The following is a 15899-nucleotide window of genomic DNA, read 5'->3' on the forward strand; positions in this document are numbered from 1 at the left end:
CATCAAAGAACAAGGCGGGAGAGCAATTATGGCTGACTCCTCACATTAACCTAGGGTTTCCATGTGCACAGGCATACAGCCATGAACACACACGAAAACACACACACACACACACACACACACACACACTCACACTCACAAAAATCCACACAAAATAAAGAAAACAAAAATAGGTAACACACTGTCGGAATTTGGATAAACTACAACCTTGTGCACTGCTGGTGGGAATGACATCTATTTGCTGTGGAAACAGCGTGAGTCCCTTCAAAAATATTCTAAACTATTTAAAACTACTAGAATAATAAATATTAACTGTTGGGGTTTTAGCACTTCAAAACTAAAAATGCAGCTACTGTGCTCAAGATTTCCTCTTAAAATGTCTAAAACCCGTCACCAGGCTCCGTATCTTTCCACATGAAATAGAATTTTAAATCGTGTGCCTCCTTCCTTGTCCCTTATTAAACACTGCCATCTGGTGGTGACAAAGGCACCTTGTAATCGCACACTAGAAGAGAAAATAAGACTCATTTTAGACTTTCTCAGCCTTGGGTAAAGAAGCTTCCATTGGCTGTTTACCTGCCCAAGCGCTGAAAACACGCAACCACAACTGCTCGGCCATAGCTGGGAGGTCTGTGTCAACCCTCCTCCCAAAGGCTCAGGGATCACGGGTTGGGGGAGGGGAGATAGAAAGAATTCAAGGGCCGATGGGAAGGAACGATGCCAAATGTTGTCTTTTACATAGAAATGGTCAGTTGCCGGTGTAAAACTCGCACAGAATGAAGCCAGTTAAAAATTCCAGCGTCCAATGGACAGTGGTGGTGCATGCCTTTGATCCCAGCACCCCGGAGGCAGAGGCAGGCCAGCCTCTGTGAGTTCAAGGCCAGCCTGATCCGCAGAGCTCGTCCCAGGACAGCTAAGGCTACACATAGAAACCATGTCTTAAAACAACAACAACAACACTACCTATGTGTGGTGGCGCGTGCCGTTAATACCAGCACTCTAGGAGGCAGGATCTCCGTGGGTTTGAGGTCGGCCTGATCTACACAGGGAGTTCCAGGCCAATTAGGGCTATGTAGTGAAACCCCGTCTCAAACAAACAAACAAAATCAAGGGTAGATGAAGAGGGGCCTTTGAAGTCTCATCCCCTTTCTGGGGTGCTAAAGGTAGTGGGTAGCTACTGGGCTACAGAGGACCATTTTTTCTTTAAAAGGAGTGGCCACTGTCAAGTTTCCCATACCTCAGGGGATAACCACACGCACACAATACACCCCCGAACACGGACGGCACTAATTGGATTCAGTGGATCTTAAAGACACGAACTAGGGATATGATGAAAACTATGTTGTGGGGGTGGAGGAAGCTGGAAGGAAGGGTGGGAAAGGATATAACCAAGATACATTGTATACATATATGACATTTTCAAAAATTAAAAAATTAACTGAGGGCTGGAGAGATAAATCAGTTAAGAATGCTTACCACTTTTCAAAAAAAGTGTTTTGAGGCAGGGTCTCAAAACTGGATTCCAGTTCAATTCTAAGCACCCTTGTCCATTTCCAGGGAATCTGGTGCCCTCTTCTGGCTTCTGCAGGTACTACATGCATGTAGTGCACAGACAAGCATTCGTACACATAAGAATAAGCATTTTCCAAACACACAAAAAGTAACAGTAAGACCAATGTTTCCCTGAATCCCACGAACTCATCTCGAAAATTCGCACACCCGGGCAGAGTAGGGGCCTGGGAAACGTCGCTATCTCTCGTATAACCTGGTCGCTGTCTGGAGTGTGCCAAAGGAGGCTGAGAATGTGTGCTTGATGTGGGAGGGACGTGTCAAAGGTATCAGCAGTAGAAGGAATTCGCTTCTCCCTGTCTCTGAGCCTGTCTGTGCCCCTCTGAGACTCCTGTGCACACCCACTTCCTCCAGCTGCTGCATCCTGAGTACCGTCTGGGGTACACTGAGTCACAGCAGCCACAGAGAAAGGCCACACAGCTTGAGCTGCATGGTGGCTGTGATTTCCCGTTCTGGAGCCCCACTAGGCTCACTAGGACCTGGAGACCCCTGTTCAGCTTCCTTTAAGGGGGGGACACTGGCTAAATCACAACTAATACACAAGATCCTGTACATTCTAAGGAGAGCTGCCTCTCAGTCACACGTACACACTCGGCACACCCATACACAAAACAAATAAAAAGTAAACAAGTAAACAAATGAAGCTTTTTAAAGATAGAAAACTCTAGAAGCTGGTGAACTGGCTGAGCAATTAACAGCACTGGCTGCTCTTGAAGAGGACCTGGGTTTGGTTCTCAGCACCCAGAGTGGCTCACAGCCATCCATACCTCCAGTTCCATGGGAGCCAACAGCCTCCAGGCACATGTGTGGTACACACTCATACATTCAGGTAAAACACTCATACACACAAAGGAAAACAAACACACCTAAAAATAAAAAGAACGAAAAAAGAAAGTCCATAAAGCAAACCGTTACAGTGGGTAGATTCTGTGCATGCCCACAGGGGGTCTTATAAAGAGAAGGCCCCTCATACTGGTTCATACTTGACAAGGAGAATTTCATCTTATCGAATTGGCTAACAGCAGTTGCTTTCTATGTAATGAAAGAGTCAGAACCTGGCTTGACCTAGCATTTATTGAGTGACTATTATTTGCCTGGTGTGCTTGGTGTTGTACACGTCATCTAATCAACAGGTTATAATAGCTCTGGGTTTTTTCGTATGGAGTTACACAGTGAGTGCGTACATAAGGTAAATATTATAAAAATACACCGGTGAGTTAGATGAGCAGATGCAGTAGTCCAAGCCAAGGAGCAGGTGAAGCTGAGCTGTGTCTCTGATGAGGCTGAGCTGAGAGACGTACATGGATCTCCAGATCACAAAGAGCAGGTATTCACCTTAGACACCCACCAGACAGCTATAAAGTCTGGACACGTTTTTGGCCATAGGTGAAGCTTCACAAACTGTTTTGGAAGCACATATATACACTATAGGTTACAGTCACAGAACAGGAAAATTAGACGACTCCATTTCCCTTTGCATGTACTGGGTGGGTGCGTGGATGTGGGTGGGTTGTTTGTATGCATGTGAATATGCATGTGTTCACCCATGCGTGTGCTTGTGGGAATCAGAGCAAGACATGGGATGTCTTCCTCCATTGCTGTCCAACATATTACCTTGGGACAGGGCCTCTCATTGAACAAGAACCTTGACCTTTTGTTGAGACTGACCAGTGAGCCTTGACCCCTGTCTCTACCCAGTGCTGAGATTACAGCACAAACAGCTGTGTGTTATGTGGGTCCCAGGGATTCAAACTCAGGTTCCCGTGTCTGCAGGGCAGGAGCTCTTACCCACTGAGCCATCTCCCCAGCCCCCCAGCCCTGCAAAAATGTTTAGACAGAAAACAAACTAAACCACTGGACTTTGAAGCATTTACTAGAACTGCTACACTGAATGTCAAGATAATAAGCAAGGATGTAGGTGATATCATGTAAAGGCATGGCCAAGATTGTTATGTCCAGAAGAACCTGTCTATTATTAAGTATGTTATTGAAAATATAAAAAGAATGTAAATGATGTATTCTGCTCAAAATGTGAAACAAATAAAAGTAGTCAGAACTAAGCATAGTGTGTATATTCTATAAGTTAACATATTGGAAATAACAAAAATAATAAATATTTATAATTTTATAAATTATCAATAAGTATAATTAAAGCCAAACACTAGTTGTTTGCAATAACAATAATAAAAACCAGATAAGTGTTTGGTAAAAGAAAACAGGTAACAAGGAAGTCACAAATGCAAGTTAGAAGGAAAATGGTGATGGGAAAAAATGTAGAGAATCTTTTTGTTTAATTATAAAAACAGTGTTCATAAATAAGCTTGTAATCTCAAAAGATCTACAGAATGAAGAACTCTCTAGAAGATAAGAGACTATTATAAATCATCAAAATGAATCCAAAAAGTAAAAACGTATTCATAAGGTACCAAGATAGAATTATCATAGTAATGGCTTGCAATAATTCAAACTACATTTCAAACATCATCTGAGATTTCCTTTCACAAATCTCAAAATTAATTCCTGGTGAATTCTTTTTAAAAAATTTTTAAAGATAATGTGCGGTATGTGCATATGAGTGCCATGCCCCCAGAGGCCAGCAGGGGGAGTCTGAGCCCTGGAGCTGGAGTTACAGGTAGCTGTGCACTGCTGAGAAGGAGACAGGAAGCAATTTGCAAGGGTGGTTTTCACTCTAAACCGTGAAGCCATTTCTCCAGCCACAGTAAATTCTTTCAAGGTATCAAAGGCATGATATTTCTAAAGCTACAGAAATTATTCAAAAGCATAAAAAATTACTCAGATCTCTCAAAGATGTAAGGTTAAGCCATGAGACCAAAACTTCACAAAAATAGCACCAACTTAACACATCAAGATAGAGGCAAGTGTCCTTATATAAAGTAGCGACAAGAAAAGGAAGTCTGTATGGAAAGACTGTACACACTGAAGATGCTATACAATAGGGCTAGAAAGATGGTTCCACAGTTAAGAGACCTGGGTGCTCTTCCAAACGACCCAGGATCAGCCCCCAGCACCCACACAGTGTCTCACCATCATCTGTAACTCCAGTTTTAAGAGATCCAACACCCGCTTCTGGCCTCCACGGGAACCAGGCACATACATGGTACATAGACATACAGGCAAGCAAAATGTTAAAGTATACAATGATAATTTTATAAGACACAGATGGTTCAACACTAATCTCAAATTGCAAATTTTTTAGCTTCTCTGAAAAGATATCTTCCAATTCATAATATCTTACAACTAACTTACATTTTTTTCTTTCTCAGCAGTATACAAAACTTCTCGATAGTGTGCAAAATAATGTGTTTTTATAACCAATGATGTGTTCATTTAAATAGATTTAATACAGAAACCTCACAATTAAAAAGGTGTATGGGGAAAATCACCTCACGAAGCTATAGGCGCGGCTCAGCGGTTAAGGGCTCTCATTGCTCTCTCACATCAGGCCGCTCACCGTTACCTACAACTTTAGCTCCAGGGGCTCAAGCTCCCTCTGCTGGCTTCTTCAAGCACTGCACTCACAACAGCACACACATACACAGAGAGGCACACATCTACATAATCAAAACCAAATCTTTCAAATAAGTAAATTACAAATGGTTATAAACTCATCTCAATGGATGTGTGAACGGCATGTCTTAATGCTCAGTATCCTTTCCGGTGTCTTAGCATGACACGAGGCTCCTGTGTCCATACGGTGGTTGCCGTGGTCATTAGATGTGGAGTATCATGGGCATCCCAGTTAAAACCAAGAATAAGAACAGCACACACACTACCAGCACGATGGTCGTTTGCTGTGGAGCCTTGGACCACTCCACAAAGCCCTAAAAGAGGGGGAGAGAGGAGAAAACATCAGCACCGGAAAGGAAGGAGGTTGACACCCTTAACCACTGGAAAATATGATTGTATGATTAAGGGTCTTCCAGCAGAGAAGCTGTTGGAGTTTAAAACTGCATGGCAGGATAACCAGGTATTAGATAAACATACGGAAGCAAGCAACGTACCTGTGATTGGAAGAAAAATTCCAAATAAAGTGTGAAAATTGCAAAATATCACTGTATAGAAAGACTCAGCATTGTGACACAGGTGTGTGTTTCTTGACCCAACCCCTCTTTTAAATTTCCAACCTTATTGTATTAATTTGTAAATATAACAGCCACCCTGAATTTTTTCTCACATGTTTATAGTGTGTGGCATGCATGTTTACATGTGTGTGCATCCGTGTGCATTTGCATGCATGTGAAAGCCTGAAGTTAACATTAGCCATCTTCCTTAGTTGATCTCCACCTTATACAGTGGGGGAGGGGCTCTCAGTCGAACCCGGAACTTGGTGACATAAGCTAGTGTAGTTAGGCCACTTGCAGCAGGGATTCCCCAGTCTCCGCCTTACACGATCAGATGCTAGAATCACAGGCAGATTGCCACATGCACCCAGAATTTACGTGGGTTCTGAAAATCCAAACTCCATCCCTCACTCCTGCTAAGTGCTTCTCCTCTGAGCACTCCCTGTCATTCCTTCAGACCCCTCCTCTAAAATACAGCATCCTCCACCCATAGTCAAGGCATCAGCAAATGCTGCTGGCTTTGCCTTCGAAGCATTTCCATAGTTAACCCCTTCCTTCCATTTCCATCACTGTAGCCAAAGATATCATCACGAAATCCTCTCTCCACAGACAACTGTTTTCCTTTTCCCTAAAAATAGTCCAGTCTAGTTTTGTCAACTTTTAATTTTTTATTATATGTGGGGAGAGCATCTTGCCTGCACGTATGTCTGTGTCCCGTGTGTGTGCCTGGTGCCCTCGGAGGCCAGAGAGGAATTCAGATCCCCTGGAAGTGGAGTTAGATGGTTGTGAGCTGCCATGTGGATGCTAAGGATTAAACCTGAGCCCTGTGGTTCAATTAACATTAATAACTGGTGCTTTTAACTGTTGAGCCATCTCTCTACGCCCAGGTTTATACTAAATTACATGTATGTGTGAGCATGTTGGTGATACTTTGTTCTGTACACATAAATGCAGTACCCACAAGGCTTGAGGAGGGCATCGCATCCCATAGAGCTGAAGTTACAGGTGCCAGTGAGTATTTGATGTGGGTGCTGGAGCTCAGGACCTCTGGAAGAGCGGAAATCACTCTTAAGCACTGAGCCGTCTCTCCAACCTCAGATACCTTCTTCTGAATACACGTACTCGGCTTTCCCTTCCCAGGGCAGAAAGTGCTCTTCATGGTCTAGTCTGGACATCTCCTACACACTCCTGCTTTGGGTATGTTTACAGCCAGCAGTGCTGTTCTGGGCGGCTGATAGCTTCAGGACACAGGCCGAGCTGAGTGGAGTAGACCTGGGGATAAATCTATACAAAGCCCGAGTCCTGCTTCTGTTTTCCTTCCTCTTTAGTTTTCCCTGTAGGTGAACAGCCTCTGCCAGATGCTCCCACCTCCATTAACTGAGCTGATGGACTGGAGCCATCTGAAACTGTGACCCAAAATAAATCCTGCCTCTCATGTACCTTCAGGGCTTGTGGAAGCAGTGACACAAATGCTAACTTCATTGTCCCTTTCTCTCTCTGTGTGTGTGTGTGTGTGTGTGTGTGTGTGTGTGTGTTCGGTATTACCCTATTTAAATAAAGCTTTTTTACTTTACATCCTCTTTCTCCTCTCCTACACCTCCTCCCTCTCCCCATCCCCTTTTCTCCACAGTGATCCCAACCAGCCTTGGCATATCAAGTTTCAGGAAGCTGAAATTGAGATGTTAATTAATTAATTACTGAGGAAAAACATATTAAAAGGCTTTTGAGTTTTTGGCTGGTTGGTTGATTTTGGTTTTGGGTTGGTTGGTTGGTTTTGGGGGGTTTTTTTGTTTGTTTGTTTTTGTTAATTTTTTTGGTTTTTGTTTGTTTGTTTTGTTTTGTTTTGAGACAGAGTCTCATAAAGACTGACAAAGTCACTACATAGGCAAGAATGACCCTTGACCTTCCTATTTCCTGCCTCTACTCCCTAAGGGCTGAGATTACAGATTCCTGCTATGCAGAAAATAGAACCCAGGGTTTCAGTGAGAGGGGGAGTGACTGCATAAAGGGGATGGGTGGATGGGTGGGTGGGTGGATGATGGATGGACAGACGGACAGACGGATGGATGGATTGTGAGTGGAAAGCTTTGGATGGTTTGTGTACATAAAGATACACACATATTGCACAGGGACCCTCCACTATGTCTCCCACAAGAGAGCACTTGGAACTTCTGAGAAGTGAAGTCATTCCAGGCTGAGGAAGGAAGTGTAACAGCTCACTGAGATCTTCAGGGTAACATTTATAATAAAGGAAACAATTCCTATACATACCTGGGAGTCCTCTGACTCGTCGTCTTCCTCTACGGAGCTCCATTCCTGAGACAGCCCAGTCTCTTGGGAAGACAGATCTGTGAAGGCAAAGGAGCAGAGAAGAGAAGGGCTGTGAATTCGCAGCCAGACTCGGAGGCTACGGTCCCCAAGCTTTCTCCACAGCATCCTCTACCTTCTCTACCAATGACCTGACACATTCAAACACACATACATATACACATGTATATATACACATACACACAAGCACATGCATACATATACAAGCACACACAAATACACACAGATATATATATATGTTTATACATGCATACAAACACATACACACAAATATACATATGTATATACACACATTTACAAGCATATAAACACAAACTTATTTGCAGATATAAAAGTATACACAAGAGTGCACACACACACACACACACACACACACACACACACGGTTCATGTGTGGCTGGTAACATATCAGGCCTGAATTCTGATCCTGCAGCTGACTACATGACTAAGATTGGGCCATCTGGTGGGTTCCTCCGTCTACCTGTCCAGAAGGTAATGTTTCCTGGTGGGCTTCCAGCCAGGAGCTGAGTGAGGGAACAAAAAGAACTCATTCCAGAATCTTGCACAAGAGAAGGTTTGGGGAAGAATTTCCCACACTGTTACTACCTATGCACCCTTCTCAATCCTAAGCTGAATAGTGAGCAGAGATTGTTTTATGAAACTCAGGTTGGCTTGGAAATCTCTCTCTTAGCCAGGTGAGCCTCGCGCTCATAAGCCATTCTCCTGCCTTCTAAGTACTAGATTAGAAGAGTCAGCCAGCATGCACAGTGTAGTCAGACAGCATGCCCAGGGTAGTCAGCCAGCATGCCCAGGGTAGTCAGCCAGCATGCCCAGGGTAGTCAGCTAGCATGCCCAGGGTAGTCAGCCAGCATGCCCAGCATAGAGTCTACTTCTATTTTCCTTTAACACTCGAGGAGTGGGTGAAGACACACACCATAGCACATGAGTGTAGATCAGAGGACAACTTCTGGAAATCTTCTACCATGTGGAGATCAAACTTGGACCATCAGCCTTAACAGCAAACACTGATCTGGCATGCTGGCCCAGGGGTCTACCTTAACTGACCTCTTTCCTTTCACTTTTGACCTCCTAAGCCAACCTGTGTTCTAGAAAACAGTTAAAAACATGCTTAAAGCCCACCACACCTCTGACATTTGAGATGCATAATTTGTAGAGGTGAGGGCCTGAATCATCGTTGCAGGTCTAACAACACAATATCACCTCTGCCCATGCATGCTCTTGTTAGTAACTTCAGTTGTGGGTTCGCTATTGTGTGTGTGTGTGTGTGTGTGTGTGTGTGTGTGTGTTCATACAACCCCTTATTGATTCTGGTCTTGACCTTGCCTTCACGTAGGATCATCAAGCTGCTAGCAATGGCTTTAAAGGCACCTAGGAGGGCTGGAGAGATGCTCAGTGGTCAAAGTGATCAAGAGATGTTCAGTGCCTAGAAGTGATGAAAACATGGAAGGATGAAAGGATGGCAGGATGGAGGGATGAAGAGATGGAGAGATGGAAGGATGGAGAGATGGAAGGATGGAGAGATGGAGGGATGAATGGATGGAGAAATGGAAGGATGGAGAGATGGAAGGATGGAAGGATGGAGGGATGGAAGGATGGAGGGATAAAGGGATGGAAAGATGGAAGGATGGAGGGATGGAGGGATGGAAGTATGGAAGGAATAGGTATGGAAGGATGGATGGATGGAGGGATAGAAGGATGGAGAGATGGAAGGATGAAGGGATGGAAGGATGGAGGGATGGAAGGATGGAGGGATGGAGGGATGGAGGGATGGAAGGATGGAGGGATGGAGAAATGGAGGGATGGAAGGATGGAGAGATGGAGGGATGGAGGGATGGAAGGATGGAGGGATGGAGGGATGGAGAAATGGAGGGATGGAAGGATGGAGAGATGGAAGGATGGAGGGATGGAAGGATGGAAGGATGGAGAGATGGAGGGATGGAGAGATGGAGGGATGGAGGGATGGAGGGATGGAGGGATGGAGAGAGTGTCAGTGGTTAAAAGCACCCACATTGCACACAATTGCCCTTAACTCCAGCTCCAGTGGATCCTGGGCCTTCTTCTGGCCTCTGTGGGTACTTGCATATACTTGCTCATTGATACACACACAATTCTTATTAAGTTTAAGTGTTTAGGTATCCCAGCATTCCCTGTTCCTCACTACACTCCAAGGACCCATGAGAATAAACCTCTTGGAGACACACGGCTCGGCTCGAGTACTCGGATTTGTCAACTAACCCAATGTGTGAGGAAAGCCCTCTAAGGAACAGCTCTGCTGGTTCCCTACGACCCCACAGGCAAGTGAAAAAAACAGACAACAGGAGAAATGTCCCCTGAGGTCACATCAAACTGCTGACCTACAGAATTATGAACTCATATATGCTTTGCATCAAGTGACTAAATACTATGCAGAAAAAAAAATAAAAAGAGCAGTTCAGCATTCCACAAATTAGTGAGAGACGGAACAGATGTTCAGCGTCTCCTAAGTTCTGCCGAGCATCTCCCTTGCCCAGCTCCCACAGGACCCCTCACCTTTCTCATCACTGTCACAGCTGGAGGCCCCGACCTCCACAGCCTCCCAGTCCTTGGGGAAGATGGACTGGCATGGTTTCTCCCAAGCCCTGCTGTCCCGAGGCAGTAGTCCCTGCGTCTGCTCAGTCCTGAGACTCTGCATCTCCTCAGGAGGAGGCGTGGCTTCCAAGGCAGGCTTTTTTTCTTCTTTTTTAACTTCTCCTGTTCCAGTGTCCTGTAGAGTTCCTCGGGTACTGGGTTCAAAACCTAAGGACTGACAGACACACAGTCATTCAGTAAAGGGTGCCAGGCATGGTGCTGAATGTTAGAAAGATAGCAGGGGCCCAGATGGTTCAGAGGTTTAAAAGGAAGATTTTATTTTTGACTCACAGTTTAAAGAAGCGACCTATCGCTTGGTCAGGAATGCACAGTCAGGAAGCAGAAGGCAGTGGTTGGTAGTGCTAACTCACTTTCTCCTTTCTATTCAGCCCTGTACCCCACTCCCTTGACTGCAGGTGCCATTCATGGTGGATTTTCCTAATCAGTTAAACAGTCTGCAAACATCCTCGTAGACATAGCCAGAGGGTTTCCACAGTGATTCTAAGTTGCCATCATAGCTGGTAATTTAGATCAAGATTAACCATCCTGTGGTAGATTCTGAGCACTACGAAACAAAAATACTTACTGAAGAAAAATCTGGAAGATGTATGTGGACTGGGGATCTGATGAAACCAATGTTTGTTACTGACTTTATTGATTTTAGGGATGGCATACAGAAATGTATAAAGAAGTCTGTGTGCTTTCCTGCCTATCAGTCCTTCTGTCTCTCTGTCTATTTCAAGGCCTTATTATATAGCAAAGGCTAGACACAACTCAATGTGTAGCCCAGTTCTGACTCCAAATCACAATACTCCCATCTCAGCCCACAGAGTGCTATAATTACAAACGGTTGCCACCACACCAGGAATACCTAACTTTGTTTTAAAGGTGTTCTTGAAGTAGCTGGGGGGGAAATTGGTGTGATAGCTGCAAAAATACTTTTGCGAAGACAGACCTCTCACGATAACACTTATACACTGGGATGGTCAGCTTTATCAGCTTGACACAATATAGAACCACCTAGGGAATGAGTATTCATGAGTCTACATTGGGTTGGCCTGTGTGCGTGTCCGTAGGGGATCATCTTGGTTAAGTTAATTGAGAGGGAAGACCTAGCCCACTGTGGGTGACACCATTCCCTAGGCAAGGGTGCCAAACTGGTAAGAGTGGAGAAACTTGCTGAGCATCAGCAAGCAAGTAAACATGCAATGCATTCATTTCTCTCTGCTTTTTCACTATAAATGTGATGAAACCAAGTGTCTCAAGTTCCCATCAATGTGACTGTAGCACAGAATTGTGTTCTACAGTAAACTCTCCAAGAAGCTGCCTGTTGTCAAGATATTCTATTACAGTAACAGAAATTAAACCAGAACATATATGCCGTGGAAGGGTCTTGTTATATTAGGGCGTGGTAGTCTGTAGCCTAGGGAGAGTAGAGAGGAGGGAGACAGAGTAAGAGAATGAAAAACAGGCGTAAGTGCTCAGTTCCCTTTAATAGGAATAGCTGTGGGGTAACTGTAGTTCACCTTAATTAACTGAATGCTTCAGGACAACAAATGGGATTTTGGACATTCTTGTATAAAGAAATATGCATAACATGTGCACTGTGCGCACACACACACACACACACACACACACACACACACACACAGTATCTGAGGGACACACAACCAATGACCCTAATCTGGTCATAATACACTCATTGTAATGTATTATTTAACCCCTCGAATGTGTTCATCAGCCATGTGTGTATTAAAGAAATATTTCTGAAATAAAAGGAAGTAAACGGCCACCAAGCTGGCTCAGTGGGTAGAGATGGCTGCCCACCAGGTCTGAAGGCAGAGTTTGATTGCCAGAATTGTGTGACAGGACTGACTTCTGAGAGATGTTATCTACCAGCTATGCCCGCTGGCATGCTTGCATGACACATACGCACAAGGAAATAAAATACAATACAACTAAATAGTGAAATATAACACAACGTTTAAAATTTGCACTTAAGGGGGGAGTAAATAAAAGGGCAAAAGTGTGAAGAAGAAGCCTAATGGCTCTGGGTATAAAACTAAAAACTGTTCATAAGTGAGATTCGTAGCCTGGGAAGATGGCTCAGTCAGGACATTGTCTGCTGTACAGGATGTGGACCTCACAGCCGGGAAGGAGGCTCTGTGGGACTCACTGTTGTCCCTGACCAAGGCCCAGGCTACTGAGAAACCCACTCTCCAAAACCAAGTGAGTGGAACCTAAGAAATGACTCCCGAAGTTGTCATCTGACCTTCATGCCCCCCAACACACAAATATGTGTGCACACACGCACACACACACACACACACACACAAGTGGCATACAATTTATACTAAATTTATATTAAATAAATGATATGACATGTTTATCTTTTCTATCTGTATGACCAGTTATCGCTGAGGTGATTTGAACAGGAATGGCCCCCACACACTCATGTGTTTGAAACCTTGACTCCACAGGGAGTAGCCATTTAGGAGGTGTGGCTTTGTTGGATAGGTGTGTCACTTTGGGAGCAGGCTTTGAAGTCTCATATGCTCAAGATACACCCTGTGTGTCTCCCAGTCTCTCTCTCTCTCTCTCTCTCTCTCTCTCTCTCTCTCTCTCTCTCTCTCTCTCTCTGTCTTTCTCTCTCTCTCTCTCTCTCTCTCTCTCTCTCTCTCTCTCTCTCTGTCTTTCTCTCTCTCTCTCTCTCTCTGTCTGTCTCTTTTTCTCTCTCTCTCTCTCTCTCTCTCTCTCTGTCTCTCTCTCTCTCTCTCTCTCTCTCTCTCTCTCTCTCTCTCTCTCTCTCTCTCTCTCTCTCTCCTGCTTGAGGATCAAGATGTAGAACTCTCAGTTCCTTGTCTAGCACCACGTCTGCCTGCATGATGTCATATTTCCCACCATGACAGTAATGATCTAAAACTCTGAAACTGTAAGCAAACTGTAAGCATCATTTTCCAAGGCATTGCAGCTTGCTACACCCCCAGTCCAATCTCCTCCCCTGTCCTCCATTCTTGCTCAGGACTCCTCCACCCTTCCCAGAAGCCTTTTCTTTGCCTCATACTGCATGCAGCCAATCAGCAAGCCTGCCTGCTGTTCTGTTAGAAAGCACTTTGCTCTCTGCCTGTTGTTCCAGCCTTCACCCTTGTCTGAGACTTTGGTACTTGAGATCCAGAAGCTTCTGTCATAATCTCTCTATGTCCTGGGATTTCCTCACCCTTCACCTTGATGATGTCAACCCTTAAACCTTAAACCAGTTCACTCAATAGCTTTGTGCTGGCAAGATTGGGTCAGTGAGCAAAGATGCCTGCCGTCAAGCCTGATGCTCTGAGTTTAATCCCTGAACCCAATGGAAAGAGAGAACCACCTCCTATAAATTGTCTTCTGGTCTCTATGTGCACCGTGCCCCACCCCACCTACCCCTACACACAAAAGTAAATAACTAAGCGTAAAATACCCACCAGCGTTGTCCTTCTCTATTCTGGTTGGTTACAATGGCACACATAATTTTTAGTCATGAGCAAAGGGCACCATCCCTTTACCCTAACATCTAAAGAAACACAGGCAAAGATTTTAGACCCACTCAAGAATTCCTGAAAGAAAAACACTTGCTTTCATCTGGGACCATAGAGAATGCCTCAGCTTGGTGTCAACGTATATGTTGTTTGTTTAGTTGGTTGGGTTTAGATTTTTTTATTTTGTGTGTGTGTGTGTGTGTGTGTGTGTGTGTGTGTGTGTGTAAATCGGGGGACAGCTTTCAGGAGTCAGCACTTGCTTTTCTCCATGGGACTCGGGAATGGAACACAGGCCACCAGGCTCGTGCGTTATGTACTTCTAACTCCCCAAACCTTGTTCTGTTTTGTTTTGTTTTTAGACACTGCCTAGGTAGCTCAGGGTAGCTATAAACTTACAATATATCCCCAGCTGGCCTCAAACCCCTGATCCTCCTGTCGCTGCCTCCTGGACACTGAGGCTGCGGGTGTGAGACACCACACTCTGCTGCTGTGCCTCCCTCAGTTAGGAAGCAGGGAGCAACGGTGCCAGTGGGACAGGCCTCGCAGCAGTGCTCAGAACAGTCTGGTATCTGCTTACTTCCGCTGCGTTTGCTTGCATTATTATTCTATAACTGTAAAAAACTAAGGATGAAAAGAGGCTTCCTGGCACCCCTCCTCCCGCTGTGATAGAAAGTCTCCCTGGGAAATCCCCAGAGGTAGCTTTTAAAAGCAAGCTGACTCACAGGCTCTGGTGGGAGTGTCTGTTAGCCCAACAACCACTTGGTAAAACCCCACAGCACCATCTGCTAAAGCAGCACATATACAGGACCCTTGAACTCGATGTTCCCATCCTCGGCACCTACTGAAGGCGGAAGGGAAACTGTCCTTTGTCTCCTTGCTAGTGGAAGCCACCGTACTACTATCTATGTTAACAAACAAAGCTGTTCAGGAACACGGCATGTGGCTCAGTGGGTAGAGCATGCTGCAAAAAACATGAGGACTTGAGTTCAAATCCCAAGCATCTATATTTTAAAAACAAAAGCTAGGCAGCACATGTCTGTGACCCCAGCACTGGTGGAGGAGCAGAGACAAAGTTCCAGAAGCCTGCTGGCCAGCCACGGCAGCCCACACAGTGAACATCTGCCAAGCTCAGCAGTTTTGAGACCCTGGTTCAGCTCCCAGCACCCACATTAGACAGTTCACAACATTCTGTAACTCCATTCCCAGGGGATCTAACATTTTCTTCTGGCCTCGGAGGGTGTGGCCATGCAAATGCACATACATACTGCACAAAACTAAATGACATTAAAGAGGAGAACTGAGGAAAACGTCTGCTGGTGTTTGTGTGCCGACATGGGCTATTGTGTGTGCACATTAACATATGCGGGACGCAGAAGAACAGCACTAGAATAACTGGAGCTACTTCGTACACCTTTACAGTTAACTGGAACGGGGAAATGGCTGTCGTTACAAGCACTGCTGCTCTTGCAGAGGACCCAGGTTCAGCTCTCAGCACCCACAGCTGACAGCTCACGACACTCTGTAACTCCTTTTCCAGGATCTAACATTTATTTTGTATGCACATACACAGATAAACAAATACATTTTTAAAAATACAAATATTTTTAAAATATCAACTGCAGGTGCTGGGCAGTTGGTAGAGCATTTGCCTAGCATCCTCAAAGCCCTGGGATCAAGCCCCAGTACTGCACACAGTGGGATGAACTGTGGTGGTGCAGTCATCTAACCCCAGCTTTCAGAGAGTGGAGGTAAAGGGAAGAGTTCAGTATACCAGCCT

At 44.9% G+C, this 15899-nt stretch overlaps 1 protein-coding gene across 1 annotated transcript; it reads right to left on the reverse strand.

Moving 5' to 3' along the window:
* Window positions 1–5300: 5300 nt before the first annotated feature.
* SMIM17 (small integral membrane protein 17) lies at window positions 5301–10671 on the reverse strand (the record flags this gene model as incomplete). The annotated part of the gene is made up of 3 exons (XM_080941877.1): window positions 5301–5411; window positions 7923–7999; window positions 10530–10671. The coding sequence occupies 3 exons, from the start codon at window positions 10669–10671 to the stop codon at window positions 5301–5303; spliced, it is 330 nt and encodes a 109-aa protein (XP_080798003.1).
* Window positions 10672–15899: the final 5228 nt, after the last annotated feature.

This window comes from Micromys minutus (assembly GCF_963924665.1).
Source record: "Micromys minutus genome assembly, chromosome: 30".
Lineage (NCBI taxonomy): Eukaryota > Metazoa > Chordata > Mammalia > Rodentia > Muridae > Micromys > Micromys minutus.